This window comes from Herpailurus yagouaroundi, unplaced genomic scaffold (assembly GCF_014898765.1).
Source record: "Herpailurus yagouaroundi ecotype Mexico unplaced genomic scaffold, PumYag 218, whole genome shotgun sequence".
NCBI lineage: Eukaryota > Metazoa > Chordata > Mammalia > Carnivora > Felidae > Herpailurus > Herpailurus yagouaroundi.
The window spans coordinates 6,435,259-6,458,009 of record NW_024412449.1 but is presented as its reverse complement, the minus strand read 5'-3'; the positions used below and the strand labels follow the sequence as shown (position 1 = coordinate 6,458,009).

The window sequence follows — 22,751 nt, the reverse complement described above, 5'->3', positions numbered from 1 at the left end:
ATCCGGCCTACTCCTTTGCTGGGCAATAGGAAGAATGGCTCTTTGACAGACTTTTCTATATTATTCCTGAAATTTGGTATGTTAAAAATGTCTGTTTGCAGCAATTTTCATCAGTTTATTTTTCCAGAAATTCTTCCATTCCCATCTAGTTTCCTTATTTCTTTGAATAGAATTGAGCAAGGTATTTCTTAAAATTCCTGGAAATTTCTCTATATTTGTAGCCTTTCACTCATTTCAAGTCTAAGTTTGTGTGCTTATAGTTTTTCCTCTTTTGACTAAGTAAATTCGTGTTTTTTCTTTCCTTCTCCATTGCTCTTTCATTTTTTCTCCTTTTCCATTTTAGTATGTTTTTCTTCTTCCAAAGGCAACAAAGGTTATGAAAATAGTTTTCCAAACTGCTTTTTGATATGTTTACTACATGCGTGTGTGCCTGTATGTATATGCATTTATATGTGTATATGTACACATATGTGTAATAACATTTTAAAATATTGTAAAACTACCTCTGGTTTTGTAATAGGAAAGAAGTGAGACCAGGGCATATCAGACAATTAGAATACACTTTAATTGCTTTGCACACAAACTAATGATTTTATTGGAAATACTCTACTTTTTCCACTTTTATTTATCAACAGTCTGTACATTTTTAATGTCTGGCGTTCTTCTACTCCCCATCTGAGGGATGAACCTATTTGTCTTGCCTAATACCTTCCTTAGGGCTGTCTGCATGTCTTTGTTTCTGAGACTGTAAACGATGGGGTTAAGCAGAGGTGTCAGCACTGTGTATGTGACCGCCATCAGCATGTCTTCACGGAATGAGTCCCTGTCCTTGGGCCTCAAGTAGACAAAGCCAGCAAATCCATAGTGTATGCACACCACAGTGAGGTGGGAGGAGCAAGTGGAGAAGGCCTTATACTTCCCCTTGGCAGAAGGCATCTTCACAACTCTGGACACAATGAAGACCTAGGACATCATAATGAAAACAAAGCTGCCCACCAACACGAAGGCAGAGAGCACAAAAATAGCCATTTTGTGATGGGAGGTGTAATCACAGGCAAGGCAGACCACAGGTGAGATGTCACAGAAGAAGTGCTCGATGATGTTGGAGTCACAGAAAGACAAGTTGAATACAGTGATGACGATGCACAGAGAAACCAGGAACCCAGCCATCCAAGAGGCCATCATGAACTGAAAGCAGATCTTATGGGTCATCAAGACCTTATAGCGCAGTGGGCTGTGAATGGCAGTGTAACGGTCGTAAGACATGGCAGCCATGATGAAGCAGTTATTGGCTCCCAAGCCAAAGAAGAAAAACATCTGTGTGGCACACTCAGGAAGAGAGATGGCCTTGCTATCTGACAGCAAGTCCACTAGCATGCGGGGGATGATTGCCATAGTGGTACAAGTTTCTGAAAAGGACAGGCCACAGAGGAAAAAATACATGGGGGTGTGAAGGTTGTGACTCAGCTTGATGGCCACCATTATGCACACATTTGCAGCTAGGATGGTCACATGGGAGAAGAAAATCATCACAAAGAGGAGACCCTGCAAGTCTGGGAAACTGGAAAACCCCCACAGAAGGAATGTGCTCGCTGTGGTATGATTGTCCATCATTCATTAGGCTCAGTAACTTTCTCCCACAGGTGCAGACATTCTTGAGGTCAATACTCAAGATAATAAAAAGCACTGAGGTCACCTGACCTTTAATCAAGGGCTCCTGGGCAACAGCAAGACAAATGTTAATGAGAGAACCTAAGCAATGGGAGCTAAATGCATCTGGCTGAATTCAAGGTCAGAGTGATGAGGAGAAAGATTCTAGTAGAAGAATCTGCCTAAATGCCACAGAGTAGGCTAAAATAAATTCTGGGAACGCCATCATATCACCCCTTTCTGTCCTGTACAGTGAGAATCTGCATGAAAGAGGGAAATATGAAGGAAAAAATGTTACTATCTCACCTACAGGAGTATGAGAAGTAACAGGCGTAAAATGCTTATGTGGTTTAGTCCTAGCTTGGCACACGGAAGTGCCTAACAATGTTGACTGAATCACTACTAGTTTAAGAAGTAAGGAAAAGATTTTGAATGGCTTCCAAACATTCCTGGAATCTCTAGAGTTATTCCCCAGAAGGCAGTGGCTGCTTGACTAACAATTATGCCAATGAATAGATGTAATAAATGAACTTACCATTTTGAAATTTGTGTTGGTTTCCTATTTATGACAGTATGTTGAGGCTGGAGGTGTTCAATCCCTGTCTCCCATTCAGGCATATCTTAGAGACAAAATGGTTATGGAGAGGCTATGCCATCCTGGATGGCTCATTTGTGTCCATGATACCCTATTGAATTCTTGAACTTTCAGGAAAATTTCCAGGACATTTTCTAACGGGCTCACCGGTGGCAAGAACTTCTTTGCAGCCCAGCTCTTAGAGGAACTCAAGTTCTTCAGGTCATTTCCATTGCTTCTTAAACTATCCACTCTGTGTGTTAGATGACATGATGAAAGTAACACAGGTACTTCCCACACAATGTGGGTTTTGGTTTCAGGCACTATTGTCTGGAAAGGAAAGGAAAACATTGAGAAGACATTGGTGTGCAGTTGAAGTTTGGGGAAAGAATGGTAGAGACACATGTTTTGTAGAATCCACAAAGCTCGAAGAGAAAAAAAAGAAAATATACCTTTAGCTGTAAAGTTTGCATAATCCTTGTGTACTCAGTTACTGGGACAAAAATATACAAGGAGGCAAGTCAGGTAACCAGTATTTACTCACATCTGAAATATGCTGGTCAATATGCTTTGCGTTTGATAGAATTTTCTCACTAAATTTCTTCCTGTGACTCTGTGGTAGGGATGTCGGTCCTAATGTTACAAACATGGACTCTAAGGCATAGGTTTGCTTAACTGGCTATCCAAAGCCAATTCATGAATTCCACAAATATTTATTTGATCAAATAGCACACAATTGTCACAGCTTCTCCTATAATAGGGACATATCTAGGTCACCAGGGAAGCATTCTTGAGACTTATATATCCTCACTCACATCCATCCCAGGTTTCTGGCATGTTTTTCCAAGAGGAGAAAAGAAAAACATAAGGAGAAATTGGGATTATTTGAAACTCTATGACTCTGTTACTTTCTTTTTTCCTTTGTAGTGATAATAAATCCTGCTTTCCTCCTAATACTCAAGGGAGCTAGTGATTGAGAATACGTCAGTATGACATCATTCTCATTACTTCCAATCACTCTCCAAGGGCAGAGTTCGAAGGAGTTGTTTTGTGATCAACTCACCCTCCTTGGGCTATAACACTTCTGTAGACTGAAAGGGACCTAAGCGATTTATTTTTCTGAAAAACCCATTTCCTGGTTTATCTGTGCTCCCACCCTTGCAGGTGGATTTAGTATGTCTAATTTCTCTGAGTTAGCAGTGAGGCCTACATAATTTGAGGCTGCATCTTGATGTAAGCCACCTGGCAGATTCTTTTGTCCCACTACCATTCGAAACCCTGCACAGTGGACACCATAAGCCAATCTACCTCCCAAGAGGTACATCAAAACCTTGGCCAGTCTGGGGAGTGCTGGGATCACTATGTCACTCATCATTCCTCACCAGCCTGAACTAGAGAATTTTCCTGACAGCTACGCTTAATTTGTGATCATAGGGCAACATTCAAAGGTGAATATTTACAACCAAGTGTTTGGAAAAGTGCATTTAAGTTTCTTTCAACCCAATCAGAAGAAAAGTCAGCTTTGAGTTAGGTTTTCAACAATTTTCAGAGAAGATAGGGATATTTTTAGAATTTTAAGTAGGATCCATGCCCAGCGCAGAGCCCAACGCAGGGTTTGAACTCACAACCCTGAGATCAAGACCTGAGCTGAGATCAAGAGTAGGATGTTTAACCCACTGAGCCACCCAGGCACCCCTGATATTTTTAATGGGAAAATAAAGGAGTGCTTTATTGATTTATAGGTCTGAATTCTTATAGGAAATTAACAAGATTTACATAGAGTTTCACAAGGCTTATGTTTTCTCTAGTTGTAAATGGCTTTCTGAGTTCATATATATATATATATATATATATATGAGAAAACTTATTTCCTTGGCTCTTTTAATGAAGCTATATATTAGATCCACCAAAGAAATACTTGTTTTTATTTTTTTTTAACATTTATTTATTTTTGGGACAGAGAGAGACAGAGCATGAACGGGGGAGGGGCAGAGAGAGAGGGAGACACAGAATCAGAAACAGGCTCCAGGCTCTGAGCCATCAGCCCAGAGCCTGACGCGGGGCTCGAACTCACGGACCGCGAGATCGTGACCTGGCTGAAGTCGGACGCTTAACCGACTGCGCCACCCAGGCGCCCCAGAAATACTTGTTTTTAAATATCACAACTGCTAAATATGAAATCAAATGGTCTACCAAGTGGTCAAAGGGAAAAAGGTATGTGGGGTGGGGGAGTCCCACAAAGAATCAAATTGCCAATGGTTCACAGTGAAATTTATGATGAAATAATGGGTAAAATATGGAAAATGCAGGATTTTATAAATGTTTTTCTTTACTCTTTCCTGCCTAATTTTTTTGATACAATGAAAACACCAAATTAGCCTTGAGATTAGACCTGGAATTATATTGCAGTCTGTTTTGTAAGGTGGCGGTGGGGGCGGGTGAGGTATTGAGCAGAATTAGAGGGACCTGTGTTCACATCCAAACCCTGTTCTGTTACATATGTGTAAGTAGCTACTTTTCTCCATGGCCCTAAATATACCTCCTAGCAGGGTTACAATGCTATGCACATATCCTTATCTTATCAGATAATAAGTGACGAGTACCTGCTGGTTCCATTCCCGTTTGCTAAAACATCACATGGTGTAGAGACCACTTTTCCAACAGGGGCTCAGCAACACTTGCCTGCTCACAAGTCCCCTGTGATGCTGTACGTGCCCTTCTGCTTATTGGCTGTGTGGAGTCATTCCCTCTCGGCTGCGCACTTGGCTTTGGGATGGAGTTTGCAGTCCTGATCTCTGCAGCTTTCTAACCTCTCATAGCTTCGTCTGTGTGCTAATTGTGCCAGGAATAGGAAAACTACAGCATTTCTCTCCATCCAGTTGTACCCTTAGTATATTCATTACTTTTAACTGCTGATTAACCCCCACAGCTACTTCATTATTAGTGGATAGAGCACAATGTTTGTGATAAATAGAAATATAAAATAAAATTCCCACCTTATGTCAAAGAGGAGTCACTTCCAAACTCTTAAAAAGAAGAAAACAGTAAGCTGTATGAGGAACTTGTGCTCATGTACAGTTTTCTATAATTCTCTAGTGCCCTTTAAAGATTAGTGTTTAAACCATTTTGCCCTTTGAATGACTGTGATGAGCTCACTCTGTCTGAAATTACAAAGTCTCTTCTAACCTTAGGGCAGCATCTTCTCTATTACTTATGGCCGGAACTGAGTTCCATGCACATTCCAGTGAGAGGTTCGTGGTCACCTGAGACCATTACCCCTTGACACTACTCCGAGTTTCTTCCTTTCCATTAGATACCAGGAGGATTGTTCTCTGTGGACCTAGAACTCATTGTGATGTCCACAAAACCTTGTTTTTATTTTGATATAACTTAGTGATTATTCAGGGAAGTTTGCTCTTATTTATATGAAAAAACAAATCAAGTATTTGAAATTCAACTTGTTCAAATACATTTTGGAATATGAAGGAGTCCCTCAAGTATTTTACTTCATATTCAATACCATTTTTTTTTTTTTTTTTTTTTTTTTTTTTAGTTTTGAAAATGTGCCAAGTCCCGGAAGTCTTTCTGTCCTATGAGCAGGGCAAGGGAGAGGAGCCTGTCATACAGGCTGTTGCCTGGGGAATTGGCCAGAAGAAAGGTGGAGAAAAAATAATGAACACAGAACGTTTGTTGTGACTGCTTCCTTGTGAAATAACTCTTGCTGAAGAGGAAAATCCACTGTAATTGAAACCTCCATTGACTGCAGGGTCACTCAAAAATTTTTCCCAGTATGTAATGAAATTCTTATCTATCTATCTATTCTAAATGATTATTTGTGTGAGAGAGAACACAAGGGGGAGGGGCAAAGAGAGAGACAGAGACAGAGACAGAGAGAGACAGAGAATCCAAAGTGGGCTTCAGGCTCTGAGCTGCCAGCACAGAGCCCAGCTTGGGGGCTTGAACTCAGGCGAGATCAATGACCTGAGCTGAAGTCAGACACTTAACTGACTGAGCCACCCAGGATCCCTGAAATTTTTGAAACACAAAGCCATGCTACAATAATTATCTTGTTGGCATCTGTGTATCCAGGACCTAAACTGTTCTTAGTATCCACTATTGTATTAAACAAACCCAAATCTTAGTGGGTCTAACTAAATTCATGCAGAGAGGTTCAATAGGGATTAACAGATATCTCAAATATCTTGCACACTCTAATCAGGTTGTTGATGGTTAGCTGTTGTGTGAGACCTTACATTGGGATTGAACCTTTCTGCATGTGCATGGTGGCTGGATTCAGTGGGTGAGCATTCCATGAGAGCCAAATGGATGCCATATCAACTTTTATATTCCACCTCACTTGTACTGAATTCTTTTCATTCAGACAGCCTGCAAGTAATACCCAGGTTCTAGAAGGTAAAAAGAGATTACGGCCCTTGATGGGACAGTGACAAAGTTCTGGAAGAACATGTGGGACAGGAATTATTGCTGTCACCATTTTTGGAAAATACATTATGGCACACATTAAGATTTTACTATATTGGCTTTATCACATATCTCTTTGTACTTTATCCATGTATTAATCCTTCTTACGGTACAAAGGAAATTGCAGACATCAGTACACTTCCTCCTTAATACCTTTGTACACATATCAATAACTAGAGTTCAATACCTCTTACATGTTTTATTCTATGCAACTGTATGGAAATTTACATAAAGTAAAATATGCTAATCTTAAATGTATGATCACTACGAATTGGTAAATGCATCATCTGTGTAACTCAAACACCTCTCATTATATAGAATATTAGTGGGAACCTGGGTGGCTCAGTAGGTTGAGCATCTGACTTTGGCTCAGGTCGTGATCTCACAGTTCATGGGTTTGAGCCCCTCATTGGGCTTGCTGCTATCAGTTCAGATACTGCTTTGGATCCTCTGTCCCCCTCTCTCTCTGCCCCTCCCCCGACTCATGCTTGCTCGTTCTCTCTCAAAAACGAATAAACATTAAAAAAAGAATATTAGTATCAGCCTGGGAACAGTATCCCTTATACCCCTCCCCAGCGAGTCCTAGCTTCCCCCTAAGAGAGGCACCCATTGTTCTGATTATTTTTTTCACCATGGCTTGTCTTGTAGGTTCTGGAATTTCATACAAATGTAATCAAATCATATGCCCTCTACTTTATAAGATTTTAGTTTTCCTTTTTTTTGTATACAAATGCAACTGATTTTTGTATGTTGATTTTGTGTCCTGCAACTTTACTGAATTCATTTATTAGTTCTAACAGTTTTCTGTAGAGTCTTTAGGATTTTCTCTATATAAGATCATGTCATCTAAAAACAGACTATTTTATATCTTTCATTTCATGTCCCTTCTGTTTTTTTTTTTTTTTACCTCGCCTAATTTCTCTGACTAGGATTTCCAGAATTGTGTTGAATAAAAGTAGCAAGTTTAGGCATCTCCAACTTGTTTCTGATCTTACAGGAAAAGCTTTCAGCTTTTCACTAGTAAGTATGATGTTAGCTGTGGGCTTGTCATACATGGTCTTTCTTATGTTGATTGTTGCTTCTACACATAATTTTTTGGAAGTTTTATATTATGAAAGGATGTTGAGTTTTGTCAAATGCTAGTTCTGCATCCATTGAGATATGATTTTTACCCATTACTTTGGTGTAGGGTATTACATTATCAGACAAAAAGACAGCTTATGGAGTGGGATAAAATATTTGCCAACCATGTATTTGATAAGGGATTAATATCCAAATATATGAGGAACCTCATAAATTAATAGTACAAACTGATTAAAAAGGGGTTAAAGGAACGGAATAGATATTTCTCTAAGAAGATGTACAAATAGCCAACAGGTTTATGAAAAAATGCTCAACATCATTAATCAACAGGGACTTGTGAATCAAAGCCACAATGAGATATCATCTTACTCCTATTAGAATGAAAATTATCAAAAAGACAAGGAATAACAAGTGTTGGTGAGGATGTGGAGAAAACCCTTGTACACAGTTGGTGGGAATATAAATTCATATAGCCATTATTGAAAATAGTATAGAGGTTCCTCAGAAATTTAAAATAGGACTACTATATGAACCAGAAATCTCACTTTTGGGTATATATATGAAGGAAAAGAAATTAATATCTCAGAGAGGTATCTGCACCTCCATGTTCATTGCCACATTATTTGCAATAGCTAAACTGTGGAAGAAACACCCTAAGCATCCATTGATAAATGAACGGATAAAGAAACTTACATATATACATAATGGAATATTAGCCTTCAAAAAAGGAAATCCTACCATTTGCAATCCTGTGTATGAACTTGGAGGACATATAGTTTAGTGAGATAAGCAAGAGATAGAAAGAAAAATATTGCATGGTATCTATGTGGAATCTAGAAAAATTGAACTGAGGGAAACAAATTGTAGAAGAGTGGTTACCAGAGGTTAAGCGGTGTTCGAAATGGGATAATATCAGTCATAGAGTACAAACTATTAGTTCATGTACAACATGGTGACTATCGTTAATGTATTGTGTCCTTGAAATTTGCTTAGAGTAAATCTTAAAAGTTCTCATTACAAGAGAAAAAATTTGTTTATGTGTGGTGCTGGATGTTAACTATGCTTATTGTGATGATATCTCACAATACATGCATATATCTAATCATTATGTTGTATACCTGAAACTAATATAATGTAATATGTCAATTATATCTCCACAAAAAATGATTAAGAAAATAGACAAATCTAACTTTACACTTCAAGGAACTAAAAAAAAGAAGAACAAACTAAGCCCAAAGTTAGCAGAAGGAAGGAAATAACAGTGATAAGAACAGAAATAAATAAGAGACAAAAAAAAATAGAAAAGAGCAACAAAACTAAGATCTGCTTCTTTGAAAGTAAAAACAAAATTGGCAAATCTTTGAGTAACTAATAAAAAAAGAGAAAAGACTCAAAATTAGAAATGAAAAAGGACACAGCACAGCTGATACCACAGAAATACAGAGGATCATAAGGGACTACTATGAACAACTAAACACCAACAAATTGGAGGACTTAGAAGAAATGGATGAATTCCTAGAAAGAACATAACAAAACTGGACCTGAAGACATAGAAAATCTGAACACCAATAATGAGTAAAGAGATTGTTGGAAGGTTTTTGATTATCGCTTCAAAGAAAAACTGAGGACCACATGGTTTCATTGATGAATTCTAATTAACACCAATTCTCCTCAAACTCTCCCAAAAGAATGAAGAGAACATTCCTAAACTCATTTTGCAAGGCCCGCATTACTCTGATACCAAAGCCAGATGAGGACACTATAGAAAAGAAAATTAGAAGCCAGTTCCCTAAGGAACACAGAAGCAAAAACTCTCAATAAAATAATATCAAACCTAATTCAACAGCATGTTAAAATGACTAGATACCATAATAAACTGAGATTTATCCCTGGCATATAGGGATGGTTCATCATATGCAGGTCATAAATGTGACACACCACATTAATAAAAAAAATTAAAATCTCATGATCATCTCCACTGATGCAGAAAAAGAATCCACAAAATTCAACATAGGTTCATAATAAAAACTTTCTACAAATTAGGAATTGAAGGAACGGACCCTGACATAATAGAGGCCATAGATGACAAGACCACAGCTAAAATCATACCCGATGGTGAAAGATTGGAAGCTTTCCTCCAGGAATAGGAATAAGAAAAGGATATCCGCTCTTAGTATCCCTCGTTTAACATGGTACTGGAAGTCCTGGCCAGAGCAATTAGGCAACATAAAGAATTTAAAGGCATCCAATCAGAATGAAAGAAGTAAAACTGTCACTGTTTTTAGATAACATGATCTTACATATAGAAAATCCGAGAGACCCACCAAAGAACTGTTGGAACTGATAAACAAATTAAGAAAGTTGCAGAGTATAATATCAACATACAAAAATCAGTTGTGTCTCTGTATACTAACAAGGAACAGTCATGAAAAATTCTGTGTTCTGTCTGTGTATGAAGTAAGAGTTCTGGGTTTTGTGCAGAGAACTTTGAAAGGTGGTACTTATAAAATCACTGTTCATTATTATTAATTTTTCTTTATTTTTTTAAGAACTCTTTTTTTAATGTTTGTGTATCTATTTTTGAGACAGAGAGACACATAGAGTGTGAGGGGGGTGGGGCAGAGAGAGAGGAAGACAGAATCTGAAGCAGGCTCCAGGCTCTGATCTGTCAGTGCAGAGCCGGACATGGGGCTCGAACTCACAAACTGTGAGGTCATGCCCTGAGCCGAAGTCAAATGCTCTGAGTGTTCCAGTTGAAAACATAGGATTTTTACTAGGACCCTCCCTCCTTGCTTGACCTTGAACTATAACTTCTCCAGCCTCTTACAGCTTCAAAAATCTCTGTTTGGTTTATCAGCAAGTAATCTTGGTTGTATGTTTTTTAGCCTCTCAGACACTACTTTACATTTAGCCAATTCCTCAAGGTGAAAAGTGATACAGGATGGTGAGCTCCCAGAATGGGCTTTTTCTGCTTTCCAGGATCGTGGGCACTCAAGCCATTTTTGCTTTTGTAGCTCTTGTATGCCTTCAATTTTTTTAATGAGGACATTGTCCGTTTCCCAGCCCTTGTGTACTCTCAACCCAATGTCTCCTAATGGGAACGTCTTGTGAAACTATAGTACAATACTACCTCCAGGATGTTGACATTGCTATCGTTTTCTTTATCTTTTTTTTTTTTTTTTGTAAAGAAAGTATTACAGTCTGTGTCTATTAATTCCCATATCTTAAATCTGAGTGGTTCTGTTTCTGCTGTTTGTTGTTAGCACTGCCTCCCACGTTTGGTACCTTGTTTCCTTTCTTGCTAGTCGTTATCTTTCATTGTGTGCTAGTTATCGTATTTGAATAATCATTGATAGGAATAATTGAGGCTTGAGTTCTTTGCTTATTCAGTTCACCTTGAGGCACTACCTGTCCTTGGCCATCTTCTTTCCAAGTCAAGGCTTGAGACTCTACATCTCCAGGGCTGCAGATCTGCACAAGACTTGTTCCCTTCAGTTTTCCCTTTATCCTGAGGATACAGGTGAGGTGTTTCATTCAGAATTGTCACCTAGACGTTGTCCTAGATGTCGACGTATCCTCCTCTCGTCCCAAAAGAACACTAAATCCACAGCCTGGGTTGATAACAACACTTCCTTCTGACTTGTCAAATTCTCTCATGGCAAAAGCATTTTTTTAATAATGATTTTTTAAATGTTTGTTTATTTTTGAGACAGAGAGAGAAAGTGTAAGCGGGGGAGGGGCAGAGAGAGGAAGACACAGAGTCTGAAGCAGGCTCCAGGCTCTGAGCTGTCAGCACAGAGCCGGACATGTGGCTCCAACTCACAAGCTGTGAGACCATGACCTGAGCTGAAGTCAGACACCTAACTGACTGAGCCACCCAGGCACCCTAATAAAGATTTTTTAAGTAATCCATACACCCAATATGGGGCTCAAACTTATAACCCTGAGATCAAGAGTCAAATGTTCCACTGACTAAGCCAGCCAGGCACCCCCAAAAGTATTTTTGAGTGTTAGGTCTACTTCTCTGGGTTCTTACAGTCACTGGTGAGGCAATTCCTTGTTATCCTCTAATGTGGTATTAAAGATATGTTTAACATTGTATCATTTGTTTTGGTTGTGCTCACCACTGGATTGGTCAAGCTAGCCATTGCCTCAAAGGTAAACTATATGCATGTGAGTGGAAGACTAAACTTGCACATATGCACACAGGTAACCATATGGCCTGACAAGACAAGAAATGCCCTTACCTCCTGCATCTGTGCTTAGATGTTATCTTCCCAGTGAGACCTGCATTGACCCTTCTCATCTCCTAACACATTAGTCTTCCTTACTCTGCTTTATAATAATCTGTATTACCTTCTAGTAATCTGTATCACCAACTTCTTTATGTTATTGCCTTTCCCATGCTAGAAGATATATTCCAGGTAGGCAGGTATCTCTGCATGCTTGCCATATATATTCCCTAGCCTAGGACAATCCCTGGAATATAAGATCATTCAGTATAATTATATTTCTTTCATGCATTCAAAAAGATCATTCAATATAATTTTTGAATGTATGAAAGAATAGATGAATGAATGAAATGATTAGTGCCCTTTGAGTTTGTCAGCAAAAAGAGATTGTGTGTCTGAAATGCTAAAGAGGGGACAGGAAAAGTAAATAAGTGTGGTTGTTTTCAGCCTATGAAAGTGGTTAAGTCTATGCAGGGGGCAGTCAAAATCCAGTTCTCTACAGTTTCCTGAGCAGGATAGGGTTGCCATGAATGAGTCACTCCAAGAGTTTTTTCACTCCTTGTCCCTAAGGAGGCCAGGAACCCTGCTCATTCCCACAGAGAAGTCACCTGTTTTGGCCTGATATAATTCACAGGTCAGTCAGGGACACCCCTTCCTCTTCTTCTCTTGGTACCACCATAAGGTTACAGGGCCAGAGATCAGGTACACAGGCCAGAATGTCATGGGTTCACAAAGCCCATCTTCTGCAGATAACCTTCCTGTAAGAAAACAGTTCCATCAATTTTCTACCTGGTTCCACTTTGTCATTTCCTCTCAGAGGTACTCGGTCATACTTAGAATTATCACACTCATTGCAAGATAAAATGTTATAGAAAATGTCTTAAAGGTTTGGAGGTACAAGAACCCTACCTTATGGCAGAGAACAACTTTTGAAGAAAATATGTGAATTATATTTTAAAAGAATTTCAACTTTGATAAGGTATTTTTCACATGAATCAATGTGTGTTTCTAATTATGAATCTCATTTCATTAAAGTAACTCACCATGGGCCTCTGATTTACAATTTGATATAAAAAAATCCACCCCCTTCATTTACTAGAAAACTCCATACTGGCTTATGACATATGGACCAATATATTTAGAACATAGGCACTATTTCCTTTTATTATTATTTTTTTACTGTTGGTTTATTTTTGAGAGAGTGAGACAGAGCACAAGTGGGGAGAGGCAGAGAGAGAGAAGAAGACACAGAATCTGAAGCAGGCTCCAGGCTTTGAGCTGTCACCATAGTGCCCGATGCAGGGCTTGAACTCCCGAGCCGTGAGATCATGACATGAGCCAAAGTTGGATGCTCAACCAACTGAGCCACCACGCACCCCTCCTTTTATTATTATGGTATATTATTATATCAAATACCATAAAATAACAGATTGCATTGAGAAAATATTTTTCTGCTAAGGGCATTCTTCAGAGTCCCTTTCATCTCACTGTTCCTGAGTCTGTGGATGAAGGGGTTCAATATGGGGATCATCACCATGCAGAACACAGACACCACCTTTTCTGGTCCATTGAGTAGCTGGATTTGGGCATCACATAAATGGATGTGATGGTCCCATAGCACAGAGTGACCGCTGTGAGGTAGGACATACAGGTGGAGAAGGCCTTGTGGCGTCCCTTGGTGGAGCACATCTTCAGGATGGTGATGAGGATACAGATGTAGGAGGCGGCTCTGACACACACCGTGACCACAATGATGGAGCCAGCTGTCAATGAGAGGATAACTGCAGAGATACTGATACCAGAACAGGAGAACTAAACTAAAGGAACAAAATCACAGAAAAAAATGGTTGACTTGAGTTAGTCCAGACTCTACTAATCAGAGCCAGTTTGCAGCAAATAGAAATCCCAGCACAGCAAAGAGCAAGTGCAAAAAGACTCATAGACAGAAATTCCACCGACATGACTGTCAGTGATGGGTGTTAGAACTAGTCTCTCAGGGAGGAGGAATCTGAGGCAGCGATCAGAACCTGATGTTTACATTTTTTTATTTTATGTGTGCATAGTAAAATATATACAGCCCTCATTCCTGCATATGCATCGAGACTGTCTTATGACAAGTTCTCCAAAAGCAAAGCCTTAGAGACCACTTCTTATGCAAGTGGTTTAGTGAGGAGTGATCTCTAGGGAAAACTATTAAGGATGAGAGAAAAGCAGGAGAAGCCAGATAAAGCTTGTGGGCTCTACTGAAGTGTAGCTTCATTCTGATCCCACAGGGAGCACTGGAGCAAGGAATGGCACCTCAGAGTTGTCCTACCCTGCAGCAATAGGGTGTGTTTGTCTTCATTGTTCCTAAATCACTGTTTCATTCAGTTGTTGGCTCTGGGCCACCCTGGGAGTGAGAACATGCGCCTCCAGATATTTCCAGTCTCCTTTCAGCGGGGAGCAATTTTCAAAAGAGTGTGGCTGTGAACATTAGCAGCCAGCTCTCAAAGAAGCTGTTCACTGGCTTGGCAAGAGACCTATAGGAAAGACACAAAAAATGTCTCTCTGGTTTAAAAGTTCCATCGTACCGTTATCTACAGCTCACTAGACTGTTGCATCACATCTGTTAGGACTGAGGGTCTGGAATGCAGTGGAGGACATCCAAAGTAAGTGCCTCTTAGGGCACCTGCATAGTTCAGTCATTTGAGCATACAACTTCAGTTCAGATCATGATCTCACGGTTCATGAGTTCCAACCCCGTGTTGGACTCTGTGCTAACAGCTCAGAGCCTGGAGTCTGCTTCAGATTCTGTGTCTCCCTCTCTCTCTTTCTGCCCCTCCCCTGCTTGTGCTCTGTCTGTCTGTCTCTCTTTCTCAAAAATAAATGAACATTAAAAAAATTTTAGTAAAACAAATTTAAAAAAAAAGTGCCTCTCAAAGACATGAATAGACACTTTTCCAAAGAAGACATCCAGATGGCCAAGAAACACATGAAAAGATGTTCAACATCACTCCTCATCAGGGAAATACAAATCAAAACCATGAGATACTACCTCACACCTGTCAGAATGGCTAAAATTAACAACACAAGATTGAGGATGCAGAGAAAGGGGAACCCTCTTGCACTATTAGTGGAAATGCAAACTGGGGCAGCCACTCTGGAGAACAGTATGGAGGTTCCTCAAAAAGTTAAAAACAGAACTACCCTGTGATCCAGCAATTGCACTGCTAGATATATACCCAAAGGGTACAAAAATACAGATTCAAAAGTGTATATGCACCCTGATGCTTATAGCAGCACAATCAATAATAGCCACACTATGGAGAAGGTCCAAATGTCCATCAACTGATGAGTGGATAAAGAATAGGTGGTATGTATGTGTGTACACACACACACACACACACACACACACAGAGGAATATTACTTGGCCATCAAAAAGAATGAAATCTTGCCATCAGCAGTGACGTGAATGGAGCTAGAATGTATTATGCTAAGAGAAATAAGTCGTTCAGAGAAAGACAAATACCATATGATTTCATCATAAGTGAAATATAAGAAACAAAATAGATAACGAACATATTGGGAGGGGGAAAAAAGAGAGAGGAGACAAACTATGAGGGACTCTTAAAGGTAGAGAACAAAGTGAGGGTTGATGGAGGGAGGTGGATGGGCTAACTGGGTGATGGGTAATAAGGAGGGCACTTGTTATAATGAGCCCTGGGTGTTGTATGTAATAGATGAATCATTGAATTCTCCTGAAAGCAATATTGCACTATATGCTAAGCAACTAGAATTTAAATAAAAATTTGAAAATAAAAATATCTCTCCTAATAGAATTCCTTCTTAATGACCTTAGTTTTTCTCTTGTTTTTTTAACTTTATACAAATAAAGGGCTTCTTGGATAGGTATTTGTTCTGAACCTTTAAGAATGGGCAAGAGTTTGGATAGGTAAACTCAGGAAAATGAATTTCCAGACAGAATAGACTTCAGAATGAGGAAAGCACAGAATGTAATCAAGAGACAGGGTAGTGACTGGCTTGCCACAATTATTGAGGGTTATGATAGCAGATATTGGAGAAAAGACTTGATTGCACATTAGGTGGACAATGGCACCGATGGTGGAAGAAGACTTGGAAGTCCAAGCTGATGAGAGAGGCAATTAGGAGCTGTTGTGAATATCATGAATAGCAGTTAGTGCTTGGGAGTTTCTTTTTTTAGCAAGTTTTTCCCCAGCAGAGTTGCCTCAGGAGAGAGAAATCACAGTGCTCCTGCTGTGTGTTCATTTTCTTCCTACTCCCCTTCCTCTGAACATTTCCCCAGGCAATAGCTTCTCCAGACCTGTCCTTCCATTGCCCTGTGTATAGGGCAGAGGAGATCTGAGGGACTTGGCAAATTTTCAGAATTACAAAATAAATGATATTTGACAGGGAGTAAAACATTCCTGAGGGAATATCTATATCCCAAGATATATTTTCAACATGTTGGATTTCCATCATTCTGATTATTATTCAGAAGAAGTACACATCACTGGAAACTCTCTATGGTATGTCGAGATTTAAAAATATTTTTGAGGACATCACACTGGGTACTAGATCCATAGAGCACAAGACACCTGGTGTCAAAAACAGTGGTCTCAAGATAATGGTCTCCAGTGGCCCAAGGACTCTCATTAAAATCTTCATGGTACTGAGTTCCATTCTTAAGGAATGGAGAAAACTCAACCTTTTATGTTATAGGAGACTCTAGTGTCAGAGGGGACTCATCACAGCCATTCAAAGGGAAAAATAGCCTTAAAAGTTATCCCTGAATTAGGAGACACATGAACTCACAGCAAAAACTGTAGAAAATCACCTGAGTTGCAAGACTATATGTTCTTGTAGCTTAATACCTTGTGATTTTAAAGGACTGGAGGTGATCTTTCTGTGGAAGGTAGGAATTTTACAGTTGTTTTACTCCCTATAATGAACATTTTTCTATATTCTTTAATAATTAAGTACCCATGGGGTTAATAGCATGTTAGGAGGTATTAAAGAAACTGTGGCCTCAGAGAAGCTAGAAATCAAAAATGTCAACTCCCTACTTCTGGGTAGAGAGGGAATCCAAAAACCCCACAAGGGAAGATTTGGAGAACTGAAAACAGAGAATAGGATAGTAAAGGCAAAAGCCAGGTTAATAAAGAGGGCAGGGTTTGGGGAAAACAAACAGAAGGGCTGAGAAATTGGGTAGGCGTCTTGCTCTCCAGCACCTAACAAAGTCATCGGGAAGAATGGAAATAATGTCATATTGACATAATTTTCTACCACTAATGTACTAGAATAGTATTTTAAAAACAGAATTTACCATCAACATATATGAAAGTAATGTATCATGAAAGTCAAAACTTTTCAACCAAAAACCACGAGAAAGATTGTGCAGAGTACATATACCCTCACACCCTGGACGTTTCTCGGAGAAGCTTGCAAAAAACTTGTGGATATGAGTGGAGATGTGTTGTTTTCAGAAAGCTCCTCTAGCAATACTGGGATGCCCCTTAGTAGATGATCACTTATGTAGGTCAAATGTGATTCAATACTACAGTAAATAGGGGTTATGTCTAGAGTTCACAAATGGTGGTTTCTCCTGGACTTTCCACAATCACTGCTAGAATTTTGAGAAATTTTTTGTTCACCTCTTGTAAATTAAAATAAGAATGTATAAAGCATCTAAATATGCACTCACACTACTAGGTAACATTGCTCTTAAAATCTATTTAGAGAGCAACTAATTATCTTCAGTACATGTCCGAATAAAATAAATACTGAGTTGACCAAGTAGTGTATTGATGAGTATATTGAAGTGGTAACCATGGAGGCTTTCTGGAGAATATGCTATCCCATTTGTTCCTTCAGATTGTGAACAAATCTTAGCAAAAACTGTGCATTCATGAGGCTTAGCCTGTAACTTGGGAGAGACAAAATTTTAAAATAAATCTCTGCCCTATCAAATATAGGAGTCAAGCTAAAACTTTTTTTAATTTAAAATTTTAAAAAGCCTCATCTCATCACAATAAAATGAGATGTGAATCTGAAAGAAGATATGACCAACACAACCAGGGAGGCCTGAGGAGGCTTCAAGAGGGAGGAGACATTGAATCATTTGCTCATGAGAGCTAAGTTTTAGCAGGCAGAGAAGGGAAGGAAGAACATTACAGGTTATAAAAAACATATGCAAAGTAGGAGAGCCTTGAGGGACATACTATTTTTGGAAACAGTGGGATGTTCCCCATATGGAGAAGGTTAGCAGCAGGAAATGAGGCTGGACAGGTAAGACCTTGAATGCCATGCCAGGGCACTTTTCATGAGGGAGGCTTTATTATCAACTAGCCCTATTATCAAGCAAATAGGTCTCCAGACTCACTGCCTTGCTGTAAACACACTGTACGTGCACACTTACAGCCTTATCACCTTTGGCAAATTAAGTACCTTGCTAAGCCATAGTTTTATTACTGCAAACATGATCATAGTAATAGTACTTATCTCTTAGGATAGCTATGAGGCTGTAGGAGGTTGTGTAACTGACTCTTGCAATAAAGATTAGAAGTTATTAGAATTATCTGGTGTGTAAGCAAAGGAGATCTAAAGTCTACACTGAAGAGATGTAGCATGATTGTAGGTAGAACATAGAAAAGCTGGCGGTAGACGAAGAATAGAACTGGGAGAGGAAAAGGTGAGGCTGTTATAAAAATCCAAACGAGAGGTAGAGTAGAATGCAGGAGACACTTTTGAGTTAGGATCGTAGAACCTAGAAAATTTGGACAACAAGAGAGAATGAGGAGTCAAATTAATCTAAACTAGGGCCTGGAAAATGAGTAAAAGTCTGATAGGAAATAAAATGGTGCAGGGAAAATGGAGGCAGAGAAAACACCATGTAAAAAAGGCAGAGCAGGAGCCCCTGGGTGGCTCAGTGGGTTTGGCATCTGACTCTTGATTTTGGCTCATAGTTCGTGGGTGGGTTCAACTGGCAGGTGGGACTGTGTGCTAACTGTGCGAAGCCTTCTTGGGATCCTCTCTCTCTGCCTCTTCCATGCATGTGCACTGTCTTTCTCTCTCTCTCTCTCAAAAATAAATAAACTTAAAAAGAAAATTTGAAAAAGAAAAGGCACGGCAGCATGAGGATCATGAGGTGCATGGAAAATGGAGGGTACTTTGCTTGATTGGGTAGATGGAAGGATATGATAGAAACTGAGCCAGGAGCAGTATTTGGGGATCAGTTGTGATGAGGATTGGACATCATGCTGGGGTATATTGATTTCCTCCTATACACAGCTATTCACTATTTTTGATGCTATCAGTGACTTAACATATCCTGTGTTTAGGAATCTAACATCTGGTTACAGGGTGGTAAATGAAATAAAGATGCAACAGATTTACGCCTAATAACAACTATGCAGGCACCATACCCACCCTGTGGGAAAGTTCCAGAACAATAGCAGGGGGGATTAAAAAAAAAGATGAGGGCAATCAGACATCTGGAATTTTGGAAGTGGCTTAATGGTAAATAAAGGTGAGGAAAGAGTCAAAATTGGGTCTGATGGGGGAAATATGAAAATTCTGCGTTCAATACTTAGAGGGCACACTGGCACTGGAAATGTGCCAGAGGACATTGGGGATTCTTTTTTGGTGGGGGCAGAAATTGGAGAATCACACAAGGTAAGTGCTGGCTGAAGCAATGAGAATGGAAAAACATTTCCTTTAGAGGTGAATAGACAGGGAACCTTCCAAGGAAACGGAGCATGGTATGGTCTCAAAGACAAGCCATATGGGTCTAGGTTAAAGATCGCTTGGGTGGATGAGTTTGCCACATAGGATCTTTGTGTTGGCTCTGAACCGTACCCGTAATGTTCTCTCCCCTGATCTTCACCTGTTGGTGGCATATTGCCATTCTAGTTTTCATTTAAGCATGTCACCCTCTCAGAGAGGGAGCTTCCCTGACTCCACAGACAAAAGCAGTCATTCACTCTCACATCACAGAGATCCTATGGGTCTGGTTCCATGTTGTTTCCCATGTAGAAAAATGCTTGGCGCATCATATGCATTTAGTCAATATGTATTGAATGAATTCATGACTTCTATAGTCATTTAACCACTCTGTGCTTTGGTTTCATCTTTTAGAAATCAGAATGAGAATTCCATATAGACTGGTGAGGATTATGTGAGACAGCTCTATCTAACCCCAGCACATTATAAGTATTAAGCAGGTACTGGTTACCTGGCCTGACTCCTCTTGTATTCTTTGCCTACAAACGACAATGCAAATAGAAAACAGCAACTCTTCAACTCACAATATATTTGTTTTCTTCTTGTCTTCTTTTGTTTTTAATCTTTGTGAACCCGATGGAATAATTTCCAGGCAGTGTTTATTTCTTTCTCTTGTACACTCCTTCATTTTCCACTGCTGATACTTTACTATTTTTCTTTCCCTTCACCTTTAACAGTGACTGAAGTTAAAATTAAAATTGTCTTGGAGCATCTGGGTGAAGCATCTAACTTCCGCTCAGGCCATGATCTCACAGCTTGTGGATTTGAGCCTTGCATCAGGTTCTGCGCTGATAGCTCAGAGCCTGGAGCCTGCTTCTAATTCTGTGTCTCCCTCTCTCTCTGCCCCCTCCCTGCTTGTACTCTGTCTGTCTTTATGTCTGTCTCTCCCCCCCCCTTTCAAAACAAATAAACATAATAATACAAAATTTTTTAATTAAAATTCTATCAAGTGTCTTCCTATCACTTCTCTGTCCTCACCTGTTATAAGACCAGATGTTTAATGAAAAATCTAAATAGAAATATGATTTCCCAATTTGATCTGAGAAATTTGAGCTGATTCTATTCAGATCTGCAGTTCAGAGCAAACCGCATAACAACTATACCTGCTAGAAAATATCCTGGATGTTTTGCTAAAAACTCAAAAGTTGACTAGAATGTTATGACCAGAATATGCCATTCTAGAATGAGACAGTACTTTCAAAATCGTGTTAAGTTCAAACTACTCCATTATATTGTATATACACAATGGAAAAAAACTTCAATGAGAAGTTTTTAAGAACTTTAAAATTATTGATATGTATTAAAAAGCAAATAATATTGTATATCTCTTTGTTTTTAATCTTTGTGAACTGAATACTGCTATGGATAGAAATCTAGCAGAAGTTACAACATGTTATCCTCATTTCTATGGTCTAGTCATTGCTACAGTTATCACCTTTGGAGCTGGTTCATGGTGATGTACTGATGAAAAAGTATTGCATTAACCTCCTTAAATTTTTTAAATGACATATTCATTTTAAACAATTTAAATTTTTGAATTATATTGCTCATTGAATCAATAGTTTACTAAGCACACCAAACTACCAAGTTACCAGATCTCAAAAAGTATTTGAAAATGTGTCATCACAAAATCCAGTCAGTGAGAACAAAGCAATTTTATTCCTATTTTCCTGATTACATTCAGATCCTGATTGGAAAAGAGAGAGATAAGAGTGCTTTTGTGAGTAGGATCCAAGAAGATATTTGCGCCCACCCTCAGTTATTCATACAGATTCTCATACTAGAATCATTCTGATCACTCTAACTCCTGAACTTGACATCAATCCAGTGTATTTAGCATCCCTTTCTCAGACTCTCCCCTGAAGAGTTGCCTGAAACTTCCTCCAGTTCCCCTGATTAAAGTCTAGGTGAGATCTGTGCAGTGGCAGGTTTTTATAACCATCTCAGAGTCTTAACCTCAAGAAGCTCTGCATCTTTGGAAGAAAGTTGCTGCCTGCATTAGGATGATGGGCAATCATACCACAGTGAGCACATTCCTTCTGTGGGGGTTTTCCAGTTTCCCAGACTTGCAGGGTCTCCTCTTTGTGATGATTTTCTTCTCCCATGTGACCATCCTAGCTGCAAATGTGTGCATAATGGTGGCCATCAAGCTGAGTCACAACCTTCACACCCCCATGTATTTTTTCCTCTGTGGCCTGTCCTTTTCAGAAACTTGTACCACTATGGCAATCATCCCCCGCATGCTAGTGGACTTGCTATCAGATAGCAAGGCCATCTCTCTTCCTGAGTGTGCCACACAGATGTTTTTCTTCTTTGGCTTGGGAGCCAATAACTGCTTCATCATGGCTGCCATGTCTTACGACCGTTACACTGCCATTCACAGCCCACTGCGCTATAAGATCTTGATGACCCATAAGATCTGCTTTCAGTTCATGATGGCCTCTTGGATGGCTGGGTTCCTGGTTTCTCTGTGCATCGTCATCACTGTATTCAACTTGTCTTTCTGTGACTCCAACATCATCGAGCACTACTTCTGTGACATCTCACCTGTGGTCTGCCTTGCCTGTGATTACACCTCCCATCACAAAATGGCTATTTTTGTGCTCTCTGCCTTCGTGTTGGTGGGCAGCTTTGTTTTCATTATGATGTCCTAGGTCTTCATTGTGTCCAGAGTTGTGAAGATGCCTTCTGCCAAGGGGAAGTATAAGGCCTTCTCCACTTGCTCCTCCCACCTCACTGTGGTGTGCATACACTATGGATTTGCTGGCTTTGTCTACTTGAGGCCCAAGGACAGGGACTCATTCCGTGAAGACATGCTGATGGCGGTCACATACACAGTGCTGACACCTTTGCTTAACCCCATCGTTTACAGTCTCAGAAACAAAGACATGCAGACAGCCCTAAGGAAGGTATTAGGCAAGACAAATAGGTTCATCCCTTAGATGGGGAG

General features: G+C 39.6%; 2 protein-coding genes across 2 annotated transcripts; one reads left to right on the top strand and one right to left on the bottom strand.

Moving 5' to 3' along the window:
* Positions 1–621: 621 nt before the first annotated feature.
* LOC121018295 (olfactory receptor 10T2-like) lies at positions 622–1,614 on the bottom strand. The gene is given in 1 exon segment (XM_040457012.1): positions 622–1,614. A coding segment is annotated over 1 exon segment (993 nt).
* A 20,193-nt stretch (positions 1,615–21,807) lies between these two features.
* LOC121018230 (olfactory receptor 10T2-like) lies at positions 21,808–22,751 on the top strand. The gene is given in 1 exon segment (XM_040456900.1): positions 21,808–22,751. A coding segment is annotated over 1 exon segment (936 nt). The 3' UTR covers positions 22,744–22,751.